Source organism: Peromyscus maniculatus, chromosome 15 (genome assembly GCF_049852395.1).
Source record: "Peromyscus maniculatus bairdii isolate BWxNUB_F1_BW_parent chromosome 15, HU_Pman_BW_mat_3.1, whole genome shotgun sequence".
NCBI classification, from domain to species: Eukaryota; Metazoa; Chordata; class Mammalia; order Rodentia; family Cricetidae; genus Peromyscus; species Peromyscus maniculatus.
Window position 1 is genome coordinate 11,670,538 of NC_134866.1, and position 12,979 is coordinate 11,683,516.

General features: G+C 38.6%; 1 protein-coding gene across 2 annotated transcripts in view; it reads right to left on the reverse strand.

The window, feature by feature from the left end:
* Nucleotides 1–300: 300 nt before the first annotated feature.
* Nucleotides 301–12,979, reverse strand: part of Dnah5 (dynein axonemal heavy chain 5) — a 289,991-nt gene continuing 277,312 nt past the window's right edge. For both annotated transcript variants that reach the window (XM_076551699.1, XM_076551697.1), the window contains exon 79: nucleotides 301–2,017. In XM_076551699.1, coding sequence (XP_076407814.1) covers nucleotides 1,866–2,017 — 152 coding nt within the window. In that variant the 3' untranslated portion in view covers nucleotides 301–1,865. The remainder of the gene's footprint in view (nucleotides 2,018–12,979) is intronic.

Below are 12,979 nucleotides of genomic sequence, written 5' to 3' on the forward strand. Positions count from 1 at the left end.
TCAGAATGCTGAGCACTTTCCCATCAGTAGGAAGAGATGGGATGGAAACAGAGTAGTCAAGCTCATACCGACTTCAGGACTATGTTAAGTTCATTTCCAACATTTTATAATTGTTTGTATAGTGTCCTTTTCTATTTTGGGTCTCTGGAACTTATACACCTAAACTAACAACTTGTATCATAAAGTTATATGAGTTACAACATTTAAAATTTGATTAAAATACAGTTTTGAAAGTATTTTTCCTGAGTACTTAGTAGCAATTATCCTCTTTCAGAAAACAATAAACAATCTCAATTTTGCCATTTACTAATATTCTTTTATTAATTTGTATCGCATTCTAATTTTTATTATCTGTTCTTAAAAATAAAAATCAGTAGGTCACAATTCTCAAGCATCAACTGATATATTAATCCATACAAAAGAAGCAGTTCAAACAGAAGTAATATCACCCATGATCAGTGGGAGTCACACAAACTACACAGTATAATAGCATAAAAAAAGATGCTGATTACAGACCTGCACCTGGTAAGGAATACACACATTCTGCACCTACTAAACACATAGGAAACCCATCTCCTCAGAAGAAAATGCAGTTAATCAGACCTAGAGCTAAACTACAATTCTAAGTATAATCCTGATCAAGTTTCTTAATACGTAATAGGTGAAGCAGAAAGTCATTTATAGCCAGAACTTAAAACAAAAATAAATGAAGAGTTCCTTGGAGAACATTTTTCCTAATTAATAAAAGATACTTTAGATTCCCCACACACATTTTAGGGTTTAACCCTCCAATATTCTTCTTCTAAGCATTACATTTTAAAAAATACTATTATATTTATTATGCCATCACACCTGGTTTTAGTTTTTTATATTGTTATCTAATTTTTGTCCACATTCAAACTCATTTCATAGCTGTAATCATAAAGAGATCAATAGTTTGTAAATTGCATCTTTCATTTTTCACTATGCTTGTCATTTTCTTCTAATGAGCTCTCCAATACTACATTTCATAGTTGTTTAATATCTCCTGTTATTGTTAGCATAGCTTTACTGTTGAACATTTGGAGCAGGTCCATTTATTTCCTTTATTAAATACAACTTTATATATAAAATTTGCCTTCAGCAGCTTTAACCCCTTGGTATAGAGCAGTAGGAATCAAAGTGTTTGAATGTTTTTGTTTCTTTCTCCGTTTAACTTATTTTACAAAAATTTTGGATCAGTTTACATTGTTCTAACAATCCATGAGTATATCAGCAGTATAGACACCACACTCTTTGGGTAGACATCAATCAGTGCCTTGTTACTAATTATAAGTGAGACTGAGCATTGCTTTATGTGTTTGCACTCCAGGCTCACCTGAGCTGTCTATTTGCAATCTGAATCCATCTTCTATCTCAAATTATTTTATCAAAAGATCTTTTAATTATCTGCTTGAAGCCTAGAAAACAGCTCTCCTGACCTGACCAAGAGGCAAAAGGCAATAGAAACAAAACTGTCACAAGCTTCCGTGTTACCTTAGGGAACCTGGTTGCTGCCAGAATCACATTAACAGAACAGCAATCCCTTAGAGGAAATAGCAAATGCTTAACATAAACTTCAGATGGAAAGAAGAAGAAAATACATGATTAGAGATTTGATGCCCACAATTCATTAGGAGGTTGTTCATGATGGTTTTAAATCAATAAGTATTTTTCAAAACAAGTGTGAGGGTCAATTACCAATGACAAGACAAGTAAAATACAAGTAAGTATCTAAGGAAGTATGCGGGGCAGTGTCACCTCATTAATTAGACACAGCCTGATTTATGCATGTCCAGCCCTGACAGAGAAATAAAAATTAAAATAATTTGGACTACACATTTCCGTTATTTGACATCACAGAGAAGGGCAACCCCACGGAGAACCCAGTGTTCAGGGGCCTGGGCTGTCTTGAGGTCCACAGCAGCAATGTAGTTCAAGTCTGTTCGCACTGGCTTCTTGTAGATGGGACAACAGTACAACCGGGAATCTCTTGCAGCTATAAAACACAATTCATAGCAGAAAGGAATTTAATGAATCTCTATGTGAAGCATTTCAGAGCATAGAGCCAAGCTTGTATGTTCTGGAAGTCATTCCAAAGATGGACAAGGTTAATAGAATGAAGAGCCACCTTTTGAGATGGTAGGATCCCTGCACATGGCGGATACTATCATGCCAGCTACAGCAAGACAGTCAACCTCATGTTGGCCTTATTAGTGTCTCACCCATGACCTTGACAACAACTTCCACTCACATTCTTTCCCTCTCTCTCCACATATGAATCTGGCATTCCTTTCCACTCATTCCTCTTGACCTCAACTACTCAAGTCTTGGGCACCTGCTTCCTCTTCCTTCACCAACATGTCTTATGTTTGGCACAAGGATCCATTCACTTTTAAGCACATTGTATAGCATTTACTTTATCATCACCAGTTATTTGCAACCTCATTTTCAACCTTCTGCTCTATAGTTTTCATTGTATTTAAATTACAGGAGATGGAATACCTCCAGCCAAGCAAAGTGTGAATTTCCTTTATAAGCAAAGGACTGAAAATAGCTGGGAAATGGAGAGACATCCATGGCCATGAAATTCAATTCTCCCTTGAGAGAATTGGGAAGCAAAGAAACAGCACAATCTGAGATTCAATTCTCCCATCTTTAGAGTACAGGGCTAAATGTTACTTCCAAAAACAACTAGTACATATGAAGTCCTAGCACATAAGTCCATCCTTCAAAAATCCTCCATAAATCATCCTCAGGCTCTTTTGTTCTCCATTCAGCCTTGGACACCCCAATGCTCATAGACAGAGCCAAGTCTGAGGAGCACTAAACTTACACAAGTTATGCCAGCCCTCTTTAAGGAAAAGCATGAAAATTTACAAATACTGATTAGACCTGGGAGCAGCCTGGGAATTGAAGCTCCATTGGCTTTTTTTTTTTAAATCCACTCTGCCCACAGCAGTTTGTCTTCATGTCTGTCTAACTTCCATCTCTGCAAGTAGCATGTTTTTCTATGTGCTCTTTTAGACTGTAAAACCTTTGCAAACAAAAGTTTTCACTCACTCCAATCCCTATACTTCTCTGGAAGGTACATGGAGCATTATGCATGACTCCCATGTGACTACTGAGATGGAACCACGTGTCATTAAGCGTGCAACTTGACTTAATGCGTTAGTTTAATGAGTCTGGCACTGAAATAGCTACCACCTCCCCAACAAACTACAAAAGCAAGGTACTAGCAAAAGTTAAAATCCCATTATTTAACTCAATAGAAACTTCATCTAGCTGTTTTTAAATATCCACCATAAATTACCTTGAAGGGTTACTAATATTTTATTATTTATGTCTCAATATAATATAAGTGTTCTGAAGTAATGACTCAGAACCAGAGGTGATCCTACCCTTAATGGGCAAATGGGACGTTTAGGGTTATCATAACTGCTTAGTATGTAGTGAGTAGATGCTGGTCTGCTGCAACATCCTATAATTCTTAGAATAAGACCCTGTGATGGAGTTATTCACACCAAAAGCATATGTGGTGTCAAGGCTGACAACTTTGTGCTGAACAACAAAGTCATTTGTGTTATAGTGTTTAAAAGCCCTTCATGAACTTAATTTCATGAAAGTCATTATTAGAAATAGTCAAAAAATAATATAATATCTAATTCCCAAATTCTTCAGTTACTATTAGGATAACACTAACTGCAGTAATTGGGCAGATATGTAGAATGACATGTCAGTGTGTGAATGTGTGTGTGTGTATGTGTGTGTGTGTGTGTGCACATGAGCATGCATGCACACATGTGTGTAAAGTTCTGATCAAGTGAATGTCTGACAATGAATGAAGCACAGAAAATTAACTATACTAACAGATATGTTTAAATATTTTAATTCTAGGACCTATACCTGCTTAGGATATCACTCTATATAAATAAAACACTGATGGCCAGTGACCAGGCAGGAAGTATAGGCGGGACAAAGAGAGAGGAGAATTGGGGAAACAGGAAGGAAGAGGAGAGACACTGCAGCCACCGCCAGGACAAGCAGCATGTAAAGAGCCGGTAAGCCACCAGCCACGTGGCAAGGTATAGATTTATAGAAATGGGTTAATTTAAGATATAAAAACAGTTAGCAAGAAGGCTGCCACGGCCATACAGTTTATAAGCAATATAAGCGTCTGAGTAATTATTTTATAAGTGGATTGTGGGACTGTGGGGCTTGGGGAACCTGGAGAGAAGCCCTCCAGCAACATATACCCATCCACAAAATATACAACTAATTGTTCCTGTTGTAAATTTGATTAACAGCCATTTTATAAACCTTGAAGAAAGTCATTAGAGTTTTACCTCTAAGTCTGATGATAATTATAATAATTATACCTTGTACAGTATGTGACTACTTGGATTTTAATTCCAAAAAATGGAATTATAAAATAATAGAGTCATTTTTAGTAAGCAAAGAAAAACAATTCTCTGAAATGTTTATCCAGTTTTATTTATTTTTAATTGCTTCTTAACTGAAGGCATGCACGCCAAGTCACAGCACGTAGCCTATGTCTGCAACAGGATTAGAAGTCACCCAAAATATAATTTCATGGTGAAAATGCTACTACAAAACAGATTGTGTGTGCCCAATCCCCTGCTTAGACAAGTAACTTTGAAGACAAATGTTCAGCAAGAACAACTTAGCTACATATGTTTCAAGCCTTAGGGTTCCAGAAAACAGATGGGGACATGAAAACTGGCAGACTCCACACTTTAGGATCCTAGATATTTTAATAAAATGCCTTGGAGAAATTCTGTTTTCTAGCCACTTAACATCCTTATCTATCCCATACATTCATTCATACACACTGCATACGTTACTGCAAATATCCAAAGTAACCAAGTTGGGAGTCTTTAAGCCATTCTTTTATTTGACCTCCCTGTTGGTAACATTTAGATTACTAAGCATTTTACTCCATAAATGTCATGTCTTCCCTCTTTTTTTTTAAATCACATAAAATCCTGTGATTTAAAATGGTAATGATAGTAATACTAGTAAAATTATTTCATGTTGTGTCTTCTAAGTGCTCAGCATTGTCAGTTTGGTTATTTCAACAGCTCTGATGTGGGTACTGTCATTAAGTCGGGTCCTTTACTCACGCTACAGATTAGAAAGCTGAAATATAAGGAAGTGAAACATTTCTCCAAGATTGTCAAGCCTTAGCGGCAAGCTGAGAATCAAAGCTGGCCAGCAGGGTCCACAGCCCACTAGGCTCCTAATCTTTGTCACACTTGGCACGTGCCATGCATGGCTGCCTCTTGGTCTTTGCAGAAAGATGTGACAATGAAGTGGAGAAAATCTGACACCCTAGTTCAACAGGTGGCATATTCCAAAGCCACGCTATCAGGCTTTGCGCGCATCACACCCAGCATTGCTGCTGGGGAGCCACATTCATTGGCAAAACTAAGAACTTGAAACTTCAATTTCCCCATCTGTAAAGGGAGAAAATAACATTTTATAGATTGGTTGTGAAGTTTAAATGAGATAATTATGTGAATGCCCATTATCGTATAGTAATCTGGATGTCACACATGCCTACACTGTGTCATTTGCATCCCCTTAACACACATGCATACACATGCATGCATACACACATATTCTCATGTTCACACAGGTACACACACACACACACACACACACACACACACACACACACACATTCATGCACACCCATGCATACACACACACACACATAGATGTACTTACAACAGTACAACTTTCACTAAGAAAAATTCCCCCATATGGATGCTCCCCATTTCCTTGATAGAGTTCTGTGTTTATAAGTTAAAAGTGGATTAACTGCTGTGAGGCCCACGAGTCAGGAGGTGGCCTCCCAGTTTACCTTATGTGGCTTTCCCCATCTCACACCCATACCCATACCCATCTCCCACAGTCTTGGATATGAGTGGGTCAAGATGCACTGTGAGAAAATGCATTTATCTGGCAGGAAATAACCTCATGAGCTTATGAAATCCTGAAACCTCCCTCAGACTCCACTGAGTGTTCAGAAGAGTCCCATCTTAATCCCCCAAATGTTCCAACTCTTGTGTTCCCTCCAGCTCTTTTTAGCTACAGCCTTGAGGTTGGTTTAGATGCAACATTCTGCCCGTGTAAGTAATTCCACACAGCAGCACATTGTCTCCTGTATTTCCCTCACCACAGCTTCCTTTGAGAATAGAGATTCTGGTTTGTGTATCTAGTTTTCCCAGTTTGGAGAATCCCATAAAACCTTAGTGTTTCTCTGCAATGTCCTCAAGATTCATGAACAGTTAAATTTAAGACTATGCCATTAACATACTTCAATGTTAAAACAAATATCCAGATACCTTCCTTTTGAAAATAAATGAATCAGTCTTGTTTCTGCGCTTCAGTAACAACTTTATTTTAAAGTGATAAATTACCTTCCATATTAATGTAAAAACTATTAACTGAGAATTCTAATTTTAAAGTGCTACACTTGGAGTGTCCTTCGGTCATTAACGATGCCATGTTTCTGTATCTCAATTAGGATTGTTATTTAGTTATCAGAATGAGATGAAATGAAATGTTCAGCTTGAAAGCACCAAGAGGAGTGTTAGGGTTTCCATTAGCAAATACAAGTTTCTTCAACCATAAAGCAAAACGGGCTTCCACCTACATCTACTAAAGCAAAGAAAGAATAACAAACTGAATTTTATGTTTATTTTTCAGTACCTTGAAACTGATTCTTTTTCCTTTGCTTGTTTTATCTCCCTGCCTCTTACTGGCTGCTAATGAGTCTCAGAACTGACTAATACCCAGCAGGACAGACACGGTTGTCCTGTAAAAATCTCTTATTAAATAACAAAGAATTGCTTGTATTATGAAATTATTGCTGCATTATGACCATGCTGAGATCTTCAATGTCAAATTGTTGTGGACTTTTACAGTTTAGTCACAAGGAAAGAAAAATAACACTTAACTCGCTGTAGGAAGGACAGCTCTTTCTTTTTATGAGGAACACGTCTTCACAACACATTGACTAGATATGATGATACGATGACACAAGCTTTCAAAAAATATATTTGGGGCAAAAATAATATTTCTATAAAATAACTCCTGCCCCAGGCTTTCATGCTGACAACCCCAAAACCAAACATCACAAAGCCTCAGCTGGATCTTTCTTGCCCTTCCAGTCTTATTTACTCTTCTAGCTTCAGCCACAAAATTCCAAGCAACACATGTGCCGAGCAGTGTGCTGACAGCCTTCGCCTTCCTTGCCTGGAGTTCAGCTCCTCCCTTCATGGGTGTCATTTCCTTTAACCCTTGAACATTAGTTCTCCACCAAACAAAATTAATCTCCTTGAACAGGAACTCTCCAGCTAAAGTCTCTCTAGAAAACTCCAGAGTTTTCTAGACCCGCCAAAGAATCCACCCACCTATAAAATGACCTCAATAGATTCAAGTTCTCTCTTCTAACCTGTGTTCACCTCCATCTTCTGCTTGAACAACCTCCTTCCTTTGTTGTACATCTAAATACTGGAAATACACAAATGTTCTAGACTGAGTCTATCTTTTTAATCCCACATTAAACTTTAGAAGAAACTTCTAGAATGAAAGGAGTCCAGTTCTGAAGCCAGACAAACCAAGGCTGACATCCCAGCTCTGCTGTTAACAAGCACTTATGTCCCCTGAGACTGAGCGCCGTCCTGCTAAAAAAGGGATGAAGAACAGGTAAGAACAATGAACTGCTGAGTAATTGCAGGGAAAGGAGATATTTCTGGAAAGGTCTAGGGGTCTTTGGTACATACCACAATTTAAAATGAAAACTGAAAGTATTTTTTAATGTTATCATTATTGCTACAGTTAGTGTTAAACATTGACAAACAACTGTACCGAATGTATCAGCAGTTCCTCCATAAAATGCTTTTTAAAATATGTATATAGACTTTATCTCTTTGATTGACCTCCACTTCCTCCTCTTCCTCTTCCTCCTCCTCCTCCTCCTCATCATCATCATCATCATCTAGTGTGGTGGTAATCTAATTGTACTGAATTATTATTTTGATTGTATGTTAATAAATAAAGTTGTCTGGGAGTCAGAGCTATTAGAGCCATAGCAAGAGTGTGGCGGTGGTGGCACATGCCTTTAATCCCATAGATATCTGTGTGTTCAGGGTCAGAGCTATTAGAGCCATAGCAAGAGTGTGGCGGTGGTGGCACACGCCTTTAATCCCATAAGATCTCTGTGTGTTCAGGGATACAGTCAGCATTGGAGACATATGCCTTTAAGACCTAGGGGGCTGTACATTCAGACAGTGACGAGGCAGTCATGTGTTTGGGTTTACAACCAATGAGAAGGCAGAACAACATACTATAAAAAAACGAACCGACAGGAAGTAGGTCTCTTTTCGCGAAGCTGGGACAGCAGGAGGAAGGGTGAGATTTTAGCTCTGAGCTCTGACTTCTCGGCTCTCTCTTTTACATTGTTTCTGTGTTTCTTATTTAATAAGACGGTTGGTTACATCTACAATCTAGCATTTCTAGTCAAGGGGAAATGTATTTTCACTGAGATATCCATGATCATTCCAAACTCTCCAGCTGACCAGCTGTTAAACCAGAGTTCAAGAGTGAACAGTGGAGAGCTGGGCTTTCCTGTACCTGAAAATGTAAAGATGCTGAAAGCCCCCTGGTACTGCTCTTCCTTTCCCTCTTGGCCTCTGCAAGAGATTGTGCTATGATCCCACTGGCCTTGATTTTGATTCAAGAACCAGCAAGAATGTGTGGTACCCTATTTCTTCTGTCTATCTCACCCCTCTGTAATTAGAGGTACATTATTGACAGGTTGCATTGCTCCGCAAAGGTGACATAAACTGAAATACGATGGGGTTGTAGCACAGCTGTGGTCCTGTTTCTCTCTCAATCCTGGCAGAACTCCACCTAGAGGAACACAGTTGCACTGTTGGGTGCCACGTGTTCTTAAAACAGTCTCTAAAATGGATCACAGCTGTCCACTCTGTGACTTCATTCCCCTGCACTTCTGGAACTTGTGCCTTCTGTTTGAGAGATTCTGCAACCCAGGTTCACTGTGCTGATTTGAATGAGAAATGGCCCTATTGGGTCCTTTACTTGAACACTTGGTCCCAGTTGTTGGTGCTTTAGGAAGGTGATGGAACCTTCCTGGAGGAAATATGCCACTGGGGCTTGGCCTCACGCTTTTATGAACTGGCTCCTTCCCCACCTCTCTCTCCTTCCCCCTGCCTCTTCCCTACCCCCTCTATGTTTACCATGTGCAGATGAAATACAATCTGCTTCCTAAATAATCACACTCCTGCTTCCATGTCTCCCCACTGTAATTAAATCTGTAGAAGTATAAATAAAACATAAACTCTTCCTTGAGTTGCTTTTCGGCAGGGTCCATTAGTACAGCAACATAAAGTACTAATACATTCATGATGCACATGCCATGAATGCCCCCAAACATGAAGTCCTGCTCTATTACCCCGCTTCCTCCACCTGTCATTCTAAGGACATAGTTCTCTCTGTCTTGACTCTACAGGTTCCCGCCTCAGAATCGCTTAACAATTCTGCTTGTGCTTTCCTGCAACATGCCAAGGTACCCTGTTACCTCTCTGGACTCCCTCTTCTTCCTCTCACAACCTCTTCTTCTCCATCTCTTAAAAAGTGATCTTCATAAGGAAAATACAGTCATGACACTCACACAAAAAAAATCTCAACTGGAACCAACCCCCTCTTTCATACCTGAGCACCCTCTCCCTTGGCACCCTGATCCCATGTCAGTCACCTCCAGCATACAGAAGTCCTGTTCCCTGTGTCCTCGCTGCATTGTGGGTTCTCACGTATACCTACAGATTCGTTCCCACCCGTTTATCACCCACCCTAGCTGCGTACACTCACCATCTTTCTGCTCCTCATACAGGATAGAGCCAATGCTACCTCATACCTCTGCATGCTTCCTTGTGCTGCTGCAGGTCAGCAGAGCCTATTTTGTCTCAGACTCAGAGCAGTGTTCCCTCCTCACTGAACTCTTAAATTTCACACTCAACAGTACATGTGTGTGCTCTCCTTAGATATCGATAACTGTCTGTGCATTCACTTATGGTCAATGCTTAGTAGTCACCTCATTTAGAGCCATCTTTAATGCCAGTTAACAAATGCTGAGCTGTCACTCTTATGCGAAATGACAGCTTAGCTTCCTGCACACCTCTGAGCATGTCACATTTGTCATCAACAGATCAATATATAATCTTGTTTATGTGTTTAGCTTTTTGATAGCACTTTTTTAATGTATCCTGCTGATTCATTAGCATTCAATATCACCAGCACCATAACTTGCACCTAAAGGAAGTCTGCCTAATAGATACATTTTCTCCATAAGGTATGTTACAGAGACTTCCTATCCCTAGAAAAGTAAGTTGTCCTTAAGTACTATACTGGAAGGCAGCCATATTGAACAGAAAAATAAATTATATATAATGTACATTATTATATATACTTACATATAATAAATGATGATGTATAATAATATATACAATAATTACTATATAAAATATAATATATTGATATGTAATATTGGATATATTTATATATAATATGACATATTATATATAGAAGAATAATAGAAAATAGACCATGAAAATGGCATTTGTTTATTGCATAATAGCTCAAACCAAAAGGCTGAGCATCCCCATGTTCAGCCTCACCCAGGAGCCAAGGTGATTATTAGGCAGCTCAAAACATTGTGCTTCTCTGTGAATATCTAGAGATGACTGTAGATGTAACCAATCGTATTATTAAAATAAGAAACACAGAGCCAAGGTAAAAGAGAAAAGCCGAGAGGTCAGAGCTCAGAGATAAAATCTTACCTCCTGCAGTGCTCCTAGCTTCCCCGAGAGAGGGAGGTACTTCCTGTGTCCCTCTTTAAATAATCTTTCTGTTCTGCCTTCTCATTGGTTGTAAACCCAACCACATGACTGCCTCATCAATGCCTGTAAGTACCGCCCTCCAGGTCTTAAAGGCGTATGTCTCCAATACTGGCTGTATCCCTGAACACACAGAAATCTACCTAGCTCTTCTAACCACCACGCTCTCACTATGGCTCTAATAGCTCTGACCCCAGGGCAACTTTATTTATTAACATAAAATTAAAATAACATTTCAGTACAAATAAAATATCACCACATTTCCCCTTTTCTATTTTAATAAAAAGAAAAAAGGCAAAAGGTTATAACTAACAAAAGAAAAACTATATACAAAAGTACAATAACTATATACAATATATACAAGTAACAAATACCTAAACGATGTCTAGTCCATTTGTATTTGACAAATCAGAGAAAATAATTCCCTTATCTATCCTATTTTAGTAAGTCCAAAATGTATCTAATTCACTTTCTATCCTAATTAATCTTCAACTATAACTAACTAATCTTCAACTCCCTCAGAGACCCAAGAAGGAAATAATATTAGCTAACAAAAATAAAAACAGGAAGTGCACAAAAGCAACTTCCAAAAATTTTGTGAGTTGACAGAAACAGCCAGCTGCCTGGACAGTCACCTGAGGTTTCTCCACAGTGTTGGGGCATCATCTTCAGCCTATAGGCTTAGCGTATCTGACAGACTCATTTGTGAAGTAGGTTGTACACAAGGTCAACAGTTCAACCTCACACTGGGTGAGAGCAGTCCATGTACCAGAAACACCTGAATTCCACTAGTGTCATGTCATGATTCAGGATTTTAAATTCTGGAAATTGTTGATGGTTTTTGAATTCAGCTGTCCATTCTTCTTGGCTGTGTATATATGGCTTCATCTAAGCATGCCCTTCTCCACATCCCTCTATTAAATGCCAGTCTACTATTGAGAGGCGTGAGCTTTCAGTTGCTGTTCCATTGCACAACAGAAGCCATCGGCCCACTGCCTGTTCAGCTGCCTTCAAAGAAAAGGGCACTGTACCTTTTCCAGATTGTGAAGGCCACTTCAGGGATGGTGCCATATTGTCCTGGCCTCAGAAGATGCCTTTTGATAAAGCCATAACCACACTTGTTTTGGCAGGAATCAGTAGTCCTTTGTTTCGTGTTCTGTCTGTCCATTTTGTCCTGTTGATTTGAGGATACTTTGTTGTCCAGTGGCTAACTTTTGCCACAATGAAAATTAACTCCATATGCAGTTTCTTCAATGCCCATATTTTCTCTGAAGTAGATTGGTACTGCCAGGAGCCGACATGTCTCAAAAAAGAAAAATTTCTAAGTTATTAAAACATTTTAAATGCCATATTCTGTAGATCTCTGAAGGGTTTGAAGATGACCTGTCTAAAATATATCTGCTCAATTTTTTAAAACATATCTAATATGACTACAATTTCTATTGTAATGTCTAACTACTAACTTTCATTTCTTTATATCCTAATAGTTGGTAATAATGTAAAGTATTTAAAACTAGTAATTGTCTTTTTCTTTTCTTTCTTTTTTTTTTTTTAAACAAGAACCTTAAATCTAATCTCCTTTGCTTAGCCTTTTTCCTAACCCTTGACAACAACTTGTAACTAACCCCCCTAAACAATTGAAAATTATCCCAGACCCAAAACCCATTAAAAGAACCAAAAAACCACCCGCCCCACACTACTTCTTTGGCAATGTGGGTGTCATATTCTTAAAATTGCTTCCTGCTGGGTATGGGCGAAGTTATCTTTATCCTGAAAGAAAAATTTAGGTTAATTGTCAAATTCTAGGAAAGGTAACTATATCCTTCATTACTATCCAGTCTGTGTATAAAGCCAAAGTTCAGGGTTTATCTCAAGTCCTTATTCAAGTAGTCTTTGAGACTGGATCATCTCAGCTAGTCATCTCAAAATTGCTCTGAGCACCTTGTAGTTCAAAGCTGATCTGTAGATGATGTTTGTCAGTTCAGTGATATGATTATTGTCCACGTGGAATTGTT